Source organism: Grosmannia clavigera (assembly GCF_000143105.1).
Source record: "Grosmannia clavigera kw1407 unplaced genomic scaffold GCSC_113, whole genome shotgun sequence".
Classification (NCBI taxonomy): domain Eukaryota; kingdom Fungi; phylum Ascomycota; class Sordariomycetes; order Ophiostomatales; family Ophiostomataceae; genus Leptographium; species Leptographium clavigerum.
The window spans coordinates 2,333,414-2,349,873 of NW_014040831.1; the positions used below are offsets into that span (position 1 = coordinate 2,333,414).

Genomic DNA, 16,460 nt, shown 5'->3' on the forward strand with positions numbered 1-16,460 from the left:
ATGAATGTACGATAGCGACATTACTCATGCAAGCGGAAGCCCTACTCGTTGCCGTGCGTACTCAGCACATAGTTTGCCACAGAAAAGTCTTTGCCCTCGTCCTACTCCCTTGCTTTGCTGTCTTCTCTCAGTCTCGCATCTTCCCGTACAGGAAACAATGGCACATCTCACCCGCTCCACGGCTCTTCCAACCATGGCTCTAGCCATTAGCTCCAGCCTGGCACACCAGAACGGCACCGTTGCCGCGCTATTCTATGACGACTGCTACGACTACGACCCGGGGTCCTGCTTCACCATGACGATTGAAGCGCCCCCCATCCACTGTCCACGCTGTCCCTGGCTGCCCGACTGGATATCGTGTCCGGCCGTGACGGACGTGACGACCATGACGATTCCCTGCAGGTGTGTCGATGTCTACCTTGTTTCTTCTCCTCCCACTACTCCCTCCACTAACAAGCCAGCACGAGCTGCTGTCCCGACACCCCCACCGTCACCGTCACCACGCCTTGTTCGCCTTGCTCGACCACGTGTGGGCTCGCATGGCAGGCCACCGTGGTCGAACATGACTGCCCGGCCGCCACCACGACGGCACCAGCAGAGACGTCGCCTTCCTACTGGGATTACCCGCCGCCCAAGGCGACGCGACCTGCCCGGCCGACCGACGAGGACGACTGGGAGGCCAAGCTGTTCCACATCCTCCACACCGAAAGCATCGACATCAGCTACACCTGGGAGCACGACTGGACCACGGCCTATACCTTCGACCTCGGCGGCACCACGGCCACGCATATTTATGACCAATACGGCACCACCGAGACGATCGTCTGGGTCATCCCGCGGCCGACAGACGGCCACCACGGCGGTGGCTGGGCGCGGCAGCCGGCGCCAAGAGCTCGCCGCAAGCGCAGGATTCAGCTGATGGGCTACGGCGCGGCTGAACCGGTGCCCATCTTGACAGCCGACGTGGCTGCAGAAACAAAAAAAGCCTTGACCAAGTAGGTGCAACTCGGCTGCGCTGCCTTGGCAAATATACAAAGTCACGTGCAGGACAAAGGAAGACCCAGACACTCAAATCATCATCGGAACTTGTACTCCGCACGGAGTACTCCGTAGCTGTCCATGTTAGAAGTGGGTCTTGACGACAAAAAGGAACTTTCAAATTGATTTCATCCAGGCTCGAACTGGAGACCTTCAGTGTGTTAGACTGACGTGATAACCAACTACACCATGAAACCTCAATTGTTGGTTCATTGGTCACATCTCGGGCTACGTAAGGTCAGTCGCTACGAGCGGCACTAGGTACTGCTCATTATAGGCCCAGAGAAACGTCGACAGCTGACTGGAGAAGGCTGCGCCCGTCCAGTACGTCGACCGGTATCCCTGCAGCGAGTACTGCTCCTGGATGTAGCCAGCCTTAAGGTCGTCCGCCGTCACTCGCATGTCCATGGCCCCGTGATTAGACCACGATAGCACCTCCATCTTGGTGCCGTTGGTCGCCGGGATCGTGCCTGCAGCTGCCATCTTCTCAATGGCCTCGCTGGCAATCGCCTGCGCCTCGACGTCTGTGATTCCATACCAGCTGCCGACAATCACCTGCCACCGGTTGTCGCCAATGTACTAGACCGTTAGCGAGGAGAGGGGGGGGGAAAGAAAGAGAGAAACCGATCTCACCGAAAAGTAGTCGACAAACGGCACCGTCGGGTACGCATAGTAGTTGCCGTTCTCCGCTGCAGCCGGCAGGTTGTTGATCTGGCCGTCGACCGGCAGCGACGGGTGCGTGATGATGCCCGTGTTGACCGCGCTCCAGTTGCCCTTGGCAAACACAGCCGTCTCCTTGGTGTCCATGTCAAACGGCTCCACGTTGGATGCCGTCGGCTCGATGGCCATCACCAGTCGCTTTGCGTTGACAATCGTGTATGCCATGGTCGTCTGGTCCTCGACCACTAGCGTGACGCCGTCGTTGTCTGCCAGCCGCTGCGCCGACACCACCAGGCTGTTGGTCATCACTGCCGGTGCGCCCAGGATCTCCGCGATCTTGTCGTAGATGTCCTGATTGCGCCTCGATTCCGGCACCCACTCGGGCGCCTCGCCCAGGAATGCCGCCGCTGTCGTCGGGCCAAACGTCTGGAACACGTACAGCGTCGGCGCGTCCAGCATGTTGCCCAAACCCGACACGATCGTCCACCACAGCAGCTGTGCGGCAGGTTAGCTTCTGTAGGCGAGAGAGGTCAACGCGTAGGCGAGTCTTACAAACAGAGCCGCGTCAAGGTCGTACTTCTGGGCAAAGTCGCGGAACGGCAGTAGGAGGTCCTCGGGTATGTCGGTCGGTGCAGGCCAGTTGGCATACGACGGCAGGTAGAGATCCGCGTACTGCGACGAGATGTTGTAATACTTCTCCAGCGCCACCACCTCGTCCGTCAGGGACGGAGCCGTGTAGTTGATCGCCAAGCCCGTGCTCATGTCGACGTACGTTGACTCGACCGCCAGCGACGACGCCGTCGTCACATTGATGCCGAGCCGCGCAAAGAAGTCTAATGTACCGGTGTAGTTGGTGTAGGCCGCCACACCGTCTGTTCGCGTTAGCTGTAGGAAAGGGGAAATCCAATGCTCTGAAACGGAAAGAAAACATACAGTCATAGACAGTGCCGGTGCTAGGATCGGTCCAGCTGTTGACCATACCACCCTAGAGGAGAAAGTGGTGTCAGTTCATAGACGGCCAAAACACCGTCCTAGTACAGCGACATACCAGCTGGGTGTTCTTCTCGACCACTAGCACGTCCAGGCCGGCATCCTTCAGATGCACGGCTGCGTTGGAGCCCGACGAGCCGCCCCCAACAATCACGACATCTACCGATTTGTATGAGGCGTTGGCATACTGCGCACCGAAGCTGCAGTTGGAAAACGCGCCGCAGCACGATGCAAGTGCAGCCACCACGGAAAGGTATGCAGGGGAAATCATGATGGTGGGACGCTGGTGGGACGCCAGGGAAATGCTGAGCAGAATGACTTGTGACCAAATACAGTTGAGATTGCCAATCGGCAGGCTTTTATCTGCCTTTTGCTGCGCTGCACATGGCGGACCGGAGAGCCGATCGACTTTACTATGACGAAAAGGAAGTTACACCATCGTCTGATTTTGCTTCCTCCAGTCGTGGCTAGAACACATTGTTTCTCCACCGAAGGAAATTGTCAGTCTCTGCCTCTGTCGTCCTCGTCGAACGACTCGATGCCACCTCAAAAGGCCCAGTCGGCTGCATGCGGATTGGCCTGGCCGTGGACGGCAAGAATTTAACTGTGAGACTGAGTGAGTTTCTTCTCTGCTCATGCATCTGCACTAACTCTGTCCGGAAGGTCTAATACTAATGCATGATCCTTGAATCCAATTTGCAATACGCACGAGTACCTCTAGAGGACTGCGGAGTACGTCGTAGGTGCTCCTTCGGGCATCCCCCCAGAACGTTGCAATCATGACGAGCAATCTACATGCGATATAGTAATCAACTGCTTTCTCAGATGGCTTACAATATATCCCTCATGCGTCGTGCTCACCCCTGTTTAGCACCTGCCACTGCGAGAAAATGCAATTCATCGCGTGGCGCCAGTCAGAGATAACATGAAATCAACTAGTGGCACAACGCGTAGGGTGTCAAAGACCATTTCGCCACACTCTGTTGACAACTGAGACATGCACATACTCTGCAGCAACGGTTGTCTAAGGATGCGTGTTTCTCAAGACACAAACATGTTGGCTAGCATCATGCCATAAGGCGTCTGGAAAAAGTAATAGGCCTAAGTATGTCGAATTGGGGACCTAGCGAATGGAAAGAGGAGGAAAGTATCGCTTAAGAAAAGAATGACTTTGCGAACCTCTAGTCCCGCTTCGGCGTATCCGTCCGAAGCCCCGTGTCGGACTTGTACCTCGCATAAAGCTGCCCAGGTAAGATACTTGTGTATATCCCACGCGGCTAAGGCGACTAAAACGGACAATCAGCCGTAGCCCGCCACACTAAACTAGTCCTTCCGGGGTCGGATCCGAATGTTACCTTGCCCGAGTAACATGCAAGGCGCAGCACGAAACAGGAGAGGATCCACAGCGCCCCATCCGGAGGGCCGACACGCAAGGGTTCCTGCGGGAAAAGGCGTACGTGCACATCAATAGTGCCAAGCTCGGCCGAGCAGGGATCAATCAAATACTGCGCCACCCGCCGGACGTTAGGAAGCACCATGACAACTACTTTTTGCAGCCGCCTAGATAGAACTGAGGAGCGGGTAAGCTCACCCCTTGCCTCTTCTGTCGCATGCCCTTAGGGAGGCGTGTTAGTTCTTGGGGCGTACCCCCTTAAATGACGACGTTAAAACGCATAATCGTAGTAATAATAGCATGGACCAATCGATTGACTGTGCCTGTGAAGTGTTCCTCACAAACAACACTCTTAAGCTCTGGGCCAACGTAGCAGGATGGGCCGTACTTTAGAGGACTAGGGAAACCAGGCTTACAAGCTCTCGTACGACAAATATATGCACTCACCCATAATGTTTAGCGCTGCGCAGTGTTCCATATCCATAAGCTGTTCACATATAGCTGACAAGGACTTCCGTCAGCTTGAGAAAGTGGAACTGTGTCAGCCGTTCGAAGAGGTACGGAGTACATGCCTGCGAGAACGAAGCAGCGAGCCGCCAGTATACCGTGCGTACGACGTTCTAAAAGCGCAAACTCAGCCTAGCGCAAGAATCTGTGTCTCTTCCTCCTGTTTGCGCCTCTAAAAGCAGCATGCAGCCGGTTCTTACGGTAGACTATGCAGATCGGCAACTCATAAGCATCTACCTTATCGCCCACATGGCAACATGCCCGATTCTGATGCTGCCTTTGCGGCAGAGAGCGGCTTGCCGAGGATTCTGGGACTTCTGACCACGTTTTTCTTCGTTTCCGTCATCGTTGTCGGCCTTCGCATGTACACCCGAATACGCATCCTTCGCACTGCTAGTTCCGACGATGTCCTCATCGGCTTGGCAGCAGTACGTCGATTCTACTCCTTCCTTCCTCTCTTGCTTGTGCTGCGGCACAAATAGCTGATGTCTTTTCGGTTTTTTTCTCCCCACATTTGAGAAGTCAAACTAAATCAAGACTCTCTGCCCTCCCCTTGCTAAGCTTTGCCAGCTGGCAGGATGGATCATGGTTCTCATCCAGTCAAAATACGGCCTTGGCCGCCACCAGTCAACCATCTCGGCCGACGACTTGAAAATATATAATAAGCTATTCTTCTGTCTGAATGTCGTTTCAATCGCCATCGGAACCATGTTCCTCAAGGTTTCCATTGCCCTCAACCTTCACAGACTATGCAAGAACCAGTGGTATAAGTGGTCCTTGCGCGTTCTGATAGGTGAGCCTATATGCTTTGTCTCCAAGATTCAAACAAACAATCTTGCGTGCCTGGCACACTGACGCATTGCGACGCCTATAGTCATCGTCATACTTTACGAATTTGTCGGCTTTCTCTTCTTCTTCCTCGACTGCAAACCATTGGCTGGCTACTGGGACACGACCCTAGATGCCAAATGCGCAGAGACTAGTACGCTTATTGCATTTGGTCTGGTCAACACAAGTTAGTTATTTTTAATACTCTTTTCCCAAGCTTTTTTCCCCATCCGAAAATAAGCAAAAGGCTCAACCAAAAAAATCTGGGAGGCCAAGGGGGCTGCGATTGAATAAGTTAACAATAAGTTTGAAACGCAACAGGCTTTAGTATTGTCACCGATGTTGCGCTCGCAGTTCTTCCAATTCCTATCATCTGGGCTTTGAACATGAAGCTGAAGCTCCGCTTGTACCTCATTGCAGTCCTTAGTCTTGGCTATCTGTAAGAAATGCCGGCTTATTACTTTCCAGTGCAAAATCCGTTGACCAACCTTGTCGCCTAGCGCTGTGGCAATGGATATCGTCAAGACTTATTACCAAGAAACCTTCTCTTTAGACGTGGACGAGACCTAGTATGCTTGTTCGCCCTCACACACTTCTTCTCTGATTCTGACACTTGCTCACAGTACCGATAACCTCATTTTGTTTGGCCTGTATGTTTGATATTTTCCCATTTTAAGCATAGTATCGTACTAACTCTTCCCTACCCAAACAGCCTTGAAGAGTATTTTGGCATGATTGCAGCCTCTGTGCCGATGCTTAGGCCATTGGTCGGCAAGGCCATAGGTCTCTCTTCCGCAGATTACTACACCTACGGCCGCAATACTGGCGATACAAGCTCGATGAGCGCGAGACAAGCAGCGAGGGTGGCTTAGGTGATCTTAATGCGCATGCTACCGTATATCAACACGATGCGGAGAGCGAGGAAAAGATATTGCAGAATCCACAGACCGATTATAGGGCCATGGCAGGGACCAGCTCAGGAGCCCAAAATGATGCAATCGGAAAAGGGATTATGATGACCACAGAAATCACGGTCAGTTAAAGGACACGGTCATATATTGGTATTAGCGAGCAATAGCGACGACTTTTTCTCAAAAGAGTTTGACATTTACGGGATGAAGAGCTGCTTTTTGTAACTAAATAAATATTTCTGCAAACGGCTACTATTATACCAGTAATGTCCTACAATCTATCCGTAAAAGGTGCTTTACAATTGGCTCTCATTGTACAATACTGCGAATCTACCGGAGCTACAAGTCAACCTCGGTAAAGTTGAGGATGGTAGTCAATGTTGTATTGAAGAGTTGAAGCAGTTACCCTCTTTTAGTGGGCGCGGTTAAGCAGAGTGACATGCTAAGAGCGACTTGGCTCCGGTTAGCCCCTGGCTAAGCAAGAAAATCGCGATGGAATCCGGAGCGGCTTCGACTGGACCAATGACGTCTGAGTTGGGCGCAGATGTAACAACAAGTGTTTAATTAACCCAAAAGACCACCAATTTCTAGGGCAGAACTGTCTGCACTACAGACTGACAGCTTCCACCACATTTAGATGTTCACGACTATCTCGGCAAGGATCTTCAGAAGATGATCTCACAGATGCCCTGGTTAGGAGGCAAGGTTCATCTGCAGGCTCCGCCCACGCCTAGATGGTGTCCTGGATAGCGCGAGATTCGCTATCAGGGCTGGAAATCGAAGGTTCTGTTCCCATCAGCTTGCGGTTTAGAACTGGAGACGGATCTGAGCTATGCCGACTGAAAAGAAGGAATTTCGGAACGATACATTTAGTGACAAGGACGTTGCTTTTGGACGACCCGTTGTCCGGGATTGGGGGCAAGGCCGAGGCTCTCAGGTGCTATTTGGGTCTTTAATATCGCATGCTCGATGCTCACATGCTCGATGTCCACTCGTTTTTCCGCAGAAACCGACCAGCGTCAAGATTACTTTGAGCTTATTCGAGGGTGAGATGGAGTGCTTGAATAGCGATGAAGAGTGGACTCTGTATTGCTTGGCTCGTATTTCCACTGTAGTGAAACAAAGAAATTGATCTGGCAATGCCTATGTTTTCTAATTATACTTATTTGCAGTTGGAGAACAAACGAACGTATCGAGGACTTCGTATGGTAGACCAAATCAAGGCATCTGCATACAAATAACCCTCCGGACCCCTCTTAAAAGAAAGAAAGAAAATGCAAGTACACAGAACGTCTAAATGCGTACCTTTACCTGGTATCCACCAAATACTTCACACGTTGTCCAAAATATACATAGTGGTCCATGCCGGTTGTAGAGATTGAGAGTCGGCGTCACAAGCACTCAGGTCTGATTTTGTACATTCTTGCTCATTGCCCTGATTTGATGACCGTATTTGTAAAGCAAAAAAGGCAGAGGGGCCATGAGGGCTGCCAGCACGCCAACCCAGGTGAGTGTAAAGTGTGGACCAAGGTTCTTGTACATGGGCACCGAGGCCGGTAGCAGGGCGCCAGAGATAACGTAGCGACTAAAGGTCATGAAAGAGAGAGCAGAACCGGCATATTGTAGGTAGACGAAGACGATGTAGTTGTAGGTTGTGGTGAATACAGTGACAAGGGAGTAGCCGAAGACGACTACGCCGATAATGGGAACCCATATGCTGACGCTGGGGTAGCAGGTCCAGCCTATCCAGAAGATGGATATGGGCATCAAGATGGACCCGCCGAGCATGGCGAAGTAGAGACACACTTCCGGAGCGAGATTCTGACCTCGGTCCGCCGCTCTTACAGAAGCTTTCTTGGTCCAGCCGTAGACGATTGGTATTAGCAAAATGGCGACAAAATCCCCGACGAGGAGCGCCGTAAAAATGAGGAAGGTGAGCGAATTCGAGATTCCGTAAGTATCACCGAAGATAAACGGAAACCCATTAAGGAAAGTAAATAAGACAATGTAAAGGATGGTTAGGTAGAAGGAGAAGACGAGGATGATCGGCTCCGTATAGGTCAAGCTAAACGGGCGCAGCATGTTGGTAAGAAGGCGCCGTCCCAGCAAGCCAGCCGATGCATGACCTTGGGAACAAAACCGTGGATCGCCGGTAAGCTCACAAAGGTGTGATGCTCGCCATTCCAGAAGCGTAGGCGAATATGTCTCTGGCTGGAAAAGGAAGACGAGAATCAGGATCACGCCAGCAAAAATGGCCGAGATCCAATCAGCCCATCTATAGCCAATGTCGGGGAGGTATGCGCTGATGATGGGTCCCAGGATAGGTCCACCATACGAAGTCAAAGTCACAAACGGCAGACTAAAAGTTATCTCGAGCGGTCCCCAAATGTCGGCGACCGTACCGCTGCCAACTGTCAGAGGTGCCGCACCAAAGAAGCCGGCGAAGAAGCGAAAGACAATCGCTGCCCCATAGTTCGGCGCCAATGCCTTTCCGATAGTAAAAAGGATGAAGATGACCATGGTGGTCAAGTAAACGAGGTTGCGTCCAAACGTCTCAGAAAAGGGGGCTGCGACCATCGAGCCGACTCCAATACCAATCAGGTACATGCCTATGTTACACACATGGTTAGTTCTCAAGCAGCCGAGAGGAGGTCCAATGTTGGGAAATACAATACCTGTGGTCATCGACCCAGCAATGGGCCCCACGCCATAGTGCTTGTTGAACTGATCAGAGACAGGGGCGTCGATGGAGGACGGAATGCTGACAGCCAAGAGGATAAAAGACACGGTTGTGGTAGCCGACCATTTCTGGACGAGACTCCAGTTCTGCGGATTTTCCGGGTCGCCGTCTGCCCACCCGACCTCGTATGTAGTGCTGCCGTCGTACTCCGACGGATCGGATATATTCACGCCGGCTATCGAGTGCTCCTGGGCTCGCTGCAATTTGCCCTCTTCAGCAAAATTGGCCTCGCTGGCAGCTTGGCTTGCGGCAGGTGAGTCGCCATGGGCATGGAGCTTATCGACATCTGTCTTGGCTGCCTCGCGCAAGCGGCGGTGCTGAAAAAAAGACTGCATGTGGGGGGTCAGGACAGGTAGGTGCAGATACTTGTCAGAGCGGCCTTTCTTAGCTAGGTACTGTTAGCTTTGATTAATCTGTGAGAAGGTGTTAGAGAAGCCCGATACAAATATCAGTTGCGTCTTGCACATCTTGAACTCCGGCATATCAGACAGTGAAATCAATTATTAAGCTTGAGGATGTAAAAAACATGCAAACGGCGGAACTTTGGCCGACTAGCTAAGGCTATGGCTTGCGGCTGATCGAAAACTTCGGTCGAATGCGTTCCCGGCAGCGCTAAATGGGGTGATATGGTGATTTGCTTTGAAATGCATGTAGATCCCTTCCCCGTTAAACCTTTCGGCCGGATTCGTAAGGAGGGACTTCACTGCAATATGCATAAGTACTTGTGTGACGGCGAATAAGAAACAGGCTTAGATAGTGAAAACGAATGGTGGCAGCTAGTTCCTCAGCTACACAGATCAATTCTAACTCCTCGGAGTCACGCTACGCGCGTCATTGTGAAGTACGCAATCCGACCAACAGGACCTAATCTCCTACCACGCTGTGATTACTGCAGCCCGATCTCTATCAGGGTCTAGGCTCCAACTGAACGAGGTACTTACAACAGAAGAGCACCAGTAAACTCGAACTCTGCATTTCGCCGCCCAGATAACCGGTATTGTAGGATTCGGCTAATGTCGGATGTTCAAAGAACCAAGATTATTCAATGCGTCGTTTCTTCGGGGAAAGACCGTTGGCATAGAGCTTGAGAGCTCTCATTAGTCAATTGTCTTTGTTACGATGCAGCGTCCTTTGTCGGCCGTCTTCCGTATTTGGCTTGGTTTAGAAATCCGGATAGGTTCGGGTAATCATCTTCCGGACTTGCTGGCAAGATAGCAAGTACGTGGGCGAATGCATCATGCATAAATACTATGGCGTGGCCTTTCGGATATAGATACGATTGAAAAGGCTCGTGATAGAAGCGGTTTCGGCCTTGAGATTTGAGTACCTGGTGGAGAGAATGGCTTGTAGTGTGGATTTTCGGAGGTCACCTGACCTCCGCCGCCCGAAATCGCTAGACTAGACGGAGCCTTGATCTGCGCGCGCAGTCTGGCCTCGGTTAACCTATCTACGAAATATCATCACTAGATATTACTAGACCTTTTAGCTTAATATAAGACGCGCAATGGCCCGGACGCATATCCCACGAAGATTGCCGCACCTGTCTTACTCTAGAGCTACAATATACTCAACGAGCGCCGCTAGTGACACAGATGTACCATGTACGAGATGTTAGCGAGACGGAGTACTTTACGAGTCTCCGGAAAATGACCGCATCATGACCGATAATAGTCTACAAGATAGAAGATGGTGGCGTACGTCTATTAGCGCATCCTCGCAATTGTGAATTTGTATTTTTATAGGTTTTGTGTGGGAGGCAGCAGGTGTACAGCCAAACGGTTAGATTAGATAAATAAGCAACATCACCAACAGAATCTCCAAGAGCAACAAGAAATCTCTGGAAATACAAGTCTCCGAGATGTCAGACAATTTACTCTAGAAAGTCGTAGCATTTCAGGGCAGCTATCCTTCCACTGGTATTATCGAAAAAATCACCAACGCGAGGGATGCTAGAAGAAGAGCATTCGGGCAGATCGAGGCTTTCTCGCTACGCAAGGTACAGCATATACGGAACAGCTTCAGCTCTCTAGCAAGATGTCCTCATCTCTGAGACCCATCAACGCAGGTGCTTGGTTGCCCGCCGAAGACAATCGCTTGCGAGACGCGGTGGTTCAGTACGGCACCCGGTGGGTGGTGGTGGCAGCGAAAGTTGCTACGCGCAACAGCGATCAGTGCGCCAAGCGATGGAAGGAGAATCTTAACCCGGACCTTGATCATAGCCCCTGGACTCCACACACGGTATGCTTGCTTTCTTGCTTGAAATACATGGTACTCCGCACAGGAGTGAAAGAACTACAGAACCTATCTGTTAGTTTGCTTCTATTAGTGCTCAAAGCCCATTACATTAACAAATAAAAACAAAAGGACGGGTTTCTTCTACATCTGGTAGACTTATTTGGCCACAACTGGAAATATATCGCGAACAATTTCCTCGAAGCACGCGCTCCGTTGTCCGTCAAGAACCGCTACGCACTTCTGATGCGCCGGCTAAAGCGCAAACGTGGCCATGGGAAACAGCCGTCCAGTAGTAGCACATCCCCACATGTGCCACTACCACCCGCACTATTTGGCGGGTCGTTCGGCCTGCCAACTGCTTCTGCCAGCCTTACCGCTACGTCTATCTTCCCCGTTGACGATGGCAATTTGGACGCCATCAGCCCTTTTGAGTACTCACAGAGTGGGGCAGAAGGAGACCGGACGAGACCAGCTAGCAAAGACAGTTCAACTCTCGATCTGACAGTTCCGTTCATAACACCTCCGCCAACAACATCGGACAACTCCAGCACCACGATTCCCACCGCCATTGATACGACAGACTACTCAAACATGGAAAATCAGTACCTCTCACTAGCAGATTTCAGAAGATCAACTCCGAGCTCCGCTTTAAACAATTCTTTAGATGGGATAGATCTCCAATTTAAAGAGCGAGGCACGTGGCAACCCATCCTCACAGGCATGGATGAATTCCTATCCGGAAATGACTCTAGAAATAGAAACAGCAACAACAACGACACAGCACTAGACGACGTCGTCTCCAAATATGGTTTTACCAATCCAGCCCACCGGCCGCATGATGAGAGTCGCTCAGACCAAGCACAGGAAAAGTGCTCTGAAATTGGTAACAATAGCAACGAGATTGAGTACTCAGTCACCTGCCCGAGAGGAAAAATAAAGAGGGCAGTGTATCACCTCCTCGATGCGACCATAATGGAGACAGCAGACCGGCTAGCAGATGAGGAGAAAATCACTCTTACGCTACGGCTAAAGACTACGTGAAGACCTCTTAGAGAGCAGAGGGGAAGAAGGAGACAGAAGAGGAGAAAGGAAACATACATGTGCTAGTATAGAGAGACAATGATAGGCACAAGTTGCATACATGTTGCGTATATATTTAAGGAGTTGTCTATTGTAAATTTTGTTTTTCTAACGTGCTATTACAAAATCGCACAGTATGTAATTTAGAAGCTGTGTACGGATAGAAGGTTACAATTTAATTTGTATGCAATTTTTACTACAAATAGGCTAATGTTATTCTTAGTGCAGCTTATAACGCCCACAAATTTGCTTAAAAGAAGTAAAAAGTACTGTTAAAAGTAACGTATATTAAATACTATTAAGTATAAGAAACTGCTATATTAAAGATCTTCCGCTCTATTTAGCCATACAGCCCTATAATTAGTCAAAAGGCATAAAAGCAAGGCCTATCACTAGTGATAACATAAACCCTTAATAATATTCCAATATATCTGTTTCTGTAACGCCTGCCTAGAGAGGGGCGCCGGCGCAGGCCACACGCAAGCTATTAGCGTGATTACTAAGAAACAGCGTAAATGTGGAAAGGTGCATGTATATTCATGCACTAGAAGCTAGTGCAGGCTGTACTGCGGGAGTGAAAACTCTGCACACTGACCCACAGGGTCACGTGCAACAGTAAACGCGGGATGTGCTGGGATACGGCCCTAAAAACTAGTCACCACCGAGCTGAGGCTGAAAAATCAGAACAACTAAACACCGAATACCTATGCCGCATCATCAAATCCGTGTTGCAGCCGGTGTCACTATAGGTGGGAAATTATAAATGACTCCCTAAAAGCAATAAGTAAGCTGAAAGGGGGTGTGCGCCATAAGTAACACTTGGCATGCACCTATCCTTATATGGTCACACCGGCCTTACAAACATGACCGTTGATGGCTTATGGCACTTAGCCCACCTACTTATATAGGAATAGATCGAGACATGGCTAACGGCTTGCAATACGACGTACTCCGTAAAGACATGCATATCGAGTGCTAAAAGTCGGTGTACTCGACACAGACAATAGTGGCTTATTGTGGGCGCCTACGCGCTATAATTAAATAACTTAAAGGCAGTTTTTCCCTGTTTTATTACAGCGCGTGCGAGGGCCCGTCGTATCACAGCTACACTCGCCATGTTTTTGCTTGATCGTATCTTCTTGCGACTGATGGTTCTAGGGTCACTGATTGTGGCTGTCAGTTGCAATGGGACCGATTCTTTCTTTCGCGAGCACTGTTTGTCGTTTAAACCTGAGACACTTATCTGGAACTCTACCTTAACACGTCTTGAATACATCAGCAACGGCACGACACTAGAGCTTGCAGACAATGTCCCTTCGTGCAATCGTCCGTCTCAAGAAGTCACAGAGGACATCTGTCGAATTGCACTTCAGATTCCCACTTCGTTCCGGTCTAGCATCAGCTTCGAGCTTTGGCTCCCACGCAAATGGGACGGCCGACGGTACTTAGCAACGGGTAATGGGGGAATCGACGGCTGTGTGTGAACCTCCATGTTCTTAAACAAGTTGTTTGTTCTAATACAAGCTCACAATTGACTAGGCATTAAGTATGAAGATCTGGCTTACGGCACAGATCATGGCTTTGCGACCATGGGAACAAATAATGGCCACAACGGCACAACCGGGATCACGATGCTCAACAATCCGGATATTGTGAAAGACTACTCTTACAGATCGTACGTAGTTTTGAATAAAAAAAGTGGCATTGGATAAGAGCTGACTGTTGAACACAGGCTTCACACCGGCACCAAAGTAGCCACCAAACTTATCAAACATTTCTACAAGAAAGCGCCTCTACGCAGTTACTATCTTGGGTGCTCTCTCGGAGGCCGCATGGGTATCAAAGCAGCCGAGGCTTTCCCAAACGACTACGACGGTATTGTTGCAGGATGTCCTGCCGTCGACTTCAACCATCTTCAGGGCGAGAGAGCAATGTTTTACCCTATCACGGGAAACTCGAGCTCGAAAAACTATATCAATATTGAAACGTGGACTGGCCTGATTCACAACGAGGTGCTCAATCAATGCGATGGTATCGATGGCGTTATAGATGGCATTATCGAGGTTCCGGACAAGTGTTACTTCAACCCAAGCACCCTGCTTTGCAACAGTACACAGACGGAGAACTGCCTCAATGTCAACCAAGTTCAGCAATTGGAAAAGATATATGCGCCTTACACTTATCCGAATGGCAGCCTCATATTTCCGCGGATGAATCCTGGTAACGAACTACAGGCCGTTGCCAAACTCCTCGCTGGCACACCCTTCAGCTACTCAAAGGACTGGTTTCGCTACGTTGTCTATAGTGACCCGAACTGGGATCCTAGCACCTACAATGCAGATGACGTCCAGATTGCAGATGATCTCAATCCGTCCAATATTCGCACCTACCCGCAAACTCTTCCCGAATTCAGGGGCCGTGGAGGAAAGATGATCAGTTTCCATGGAGGCCAAGACAATCAGATTACACAATTCAACACTAGACGTTTTTGGGACCGCATGGCCGAGGTTGACGATGCGTTGCAAGACTACTACCGATTCTTCCGCATATCCGGGATGTTCCACTGCAATACTGGACCTGGTGCTTGGGCTGTGGGCCAAGGTGGGGGCTCCTCTGCCAAAGGTGTTCCTTATGAGCCCGAGTACAACGTGCTGGCTGCCATTGTAGCTTGGGTTGAGAACGGGACCGCACCGCAGAGTCTGACCGGGACTAAGTTTGTCAACGACAGCTTCGCCGAAGGGATCGACTTCCAGCGTACGCACTGCCTGTATCCCAAGTCGCAAACTTACCTCGGCGGAGACTCTAAGCTGCCTTCGAATTGGCAATGCCAATAGTGGGTAATTCGCTTGTACTTAAGAGATTTATGTCTAGCGACGCAAGCATAATTGGAAAGAAAGCTGAATTATCTGCAAAATAATAAATCACACGTCGAAAATCAATATTCGCCGCATGTACGTTGTTCTTCACCCTCGGCCCCTTGTCTGTCAGAGCCACCTCCAGATACGGAGTATTTCGTCGCCAAGCATAATACATATAAATAAATGCATCACAGACAGATACTGTTTGACTGTGGGGTTGTCGTAGTAACCGGTTCTTGATATTTTTGACTAACATACAAGAGAATGGACCAATCTATCAGAACAGATTGTGCTGGAGCGCAACCTCCTCGGACAGCTTCCAAGGAAACTGGAACGGCTTCGGGTACGCCTTCGTATCCAGGATGCCGATGGACGCAGGGTCATACGGTGTGTTGGTCTTCTCGCCTCTCGCCTTGTTTCCAACTGCCACAAGCTTTCCATTCTTCGCGCTTACGAGCGGCACACTCCCAAGAGATTCCTCTATGAGACCGTCAAAGGCGGCCACGGAACGAATATCGGAGAACTGACCGGCCACCTCCGAGGTTCATCATACAGCACAAAGAACGGCAAGTTGTAGTCTGCGTAGTCCTTACTAATAGTAGCTAGTATAGTTAAAATAATATAAAGGGAGAGTTTGGTTTGCGTAGTGAGTGATGAGAGAAGTGCACCCCCAAGACCACCTATTCTGGCCGCACAGGATGACATGTCAGGACCCCTCGCGGGACGCTAACGCGTCACATGACAAGACCCACTGTTCTTGACCAATCAAATGTGGAACAATTGATGCCTTCTGTCACCACTTACACAACCTATGTATATGAAAACGCTCTCTTCTTCCCTCTCCTTAAGAGCGGGACAGACAGGCACGCACGCACGTAAGAAATCAATCGATCACCAAGACATATACGCAGTGCACTTGTGAAGAAAAGCTACGCCCAAGACCTCGCCGGGCGGGCTCGTCTTGTCATCTCTTTCAGGATCCTAAGACGAGCCCGCATGGCTTTCCTCCCTTCCCCTTCGGACCAACCTCACACTGCCCTACCTTGTGACGAAGGGAGGTGCCTTACGGCACCTATCTACGTGCACAAGTACGTGTGTTTGTAGGTGTGTGTGTGTTGTTGGTTCGAGCTGAGGCCTCACCCTACCTCCGCTCTTAGTAGTACCTTCTCTAGTACGTGCAATATCTTTTACTTATGAATATATAAAGCTTCGAACATCTT

General features: G+C 50.3%; 6 protein-coding genes across 6 annotated transcripts; 4 read left to right on the plus strand and 2 right to left on the minus strand.

The window, feature by feature from the left end:
* Positions 1-157: 157 nt before the first annotated feature.
* CMQ_3682 (uncharacterized protein) lies at positions 158-999 on the plus strand (the record flags this gene model as incomplete). The annotated part of the gene is made up of 2 exons (XM_014319620.1): positions 158-402; positions 462-999. The coding sequence occupies 2 exons, from the start codon at positions 158-160 to the stop codon at positions 997-999; spliced, it is 783 nt and encodes a 260-aa protein (XP_014175095.1).
* Positions 1,000-1,266: 267 nt separating this feature from the next.
* CMQ_3637 (amine oxidase flavin-containing superfamily) lies at positions 1,267-2,959 on the minus strand (the record flags this gene model as incomplete). Its single annotated transcript, XM_014319575.1, has 5 exons — positions 1,267-1,617; positions 1,672-2,193; positions 2,251-2,570; positions 2,632-2,683; positions 2,747-2,959. 5 exons carry the CDS (start codon positions 2,957-2,959, stop codon positions 1,267-1,269), a joined length of 1,458 nt encoding a protein of 485 aa, XP_014175050.1.
* Positions 2,960-4,845: 1,886 nt separating this feature from the next.
* On the plus strand, positions 4,846-6,288 carry CMQ_3321 (uncharacterized protein; the record flags this gene model as incomplete). Its single annotated transcript, XM_014319259.1, has 7 exons — positions 4,846-5,016; positions 5,159-5,381; positions 5,463-5,603; positions 5,738-5,855; positions 5,917-5,985; positions 6,040-6,066; positions 6,129-6,288. 7 exons carry the CDS (start codon positions 4,846-4,848, stop codon positions 6,286-6,288), a joined length of 909 nt encoding a protein of 302 aa, XP_014174734.1.
* Positions 6,289-7,728: 1,440 nt separating this feature from the next.
* On the minus strand, positions 7,729-9,402 carry CMQ_3543 (c6 zinc finger domain containing protein; the record flags this gene model as incomplete). The annotated part of the gene is made up of 2 exons (XM_014319481.1): positions 7,729-8,936; positions 9,003-9,402. The coding sequence occupies 2 exons, from the start codon at positions 9,400-9,402 to the stop codon at positions 7,729-7,731; spliced, it is 1,608 nt and encodes a 535-aa protein (XP_014174956.1).
* A 1,699-nt stretch (positions 9,403-11,101) lies between these two features.
* CMQ_3446 (myb, DNA-binding protein) lies at positions 11,102-12,343 on the plus strand (the record flags this gene model as incomplete). The annotated part of the gene is made up of 2 exons (XM_014319384.1): positions 11,102-11,305; positions 11,432-12,343. 2 exons carry the CDS (start codon positions 11,102-11,104, stop codon positions 12,341-12,343), a joined length of 1,116 nt encoding a protein of 371 aa, XP_014174859.1.
* Positions 12,344-13,690: 1,347 nt separating this feature from the next.
* CMQ_3402 (feruloyl esterase) lies at positions 13,691-15,216 on the plus strand (the record flags this gene model as incomplete). The annotated part of the gene is made up of 3 exons (XM_014319340.1): positions 13,691-13,823; positions 13,922-14,057; positions 14,115-15,216. 3 exons carry the CDS (start codon positions 13,691-13,693, stop codon positions 15,214-15,216), a joined length of 1,371 nt encoding a protein of 456 aa, XP_014174815.1.
* Positions 15,217-16,460: the final 1,244 nt, after the last annotated feature.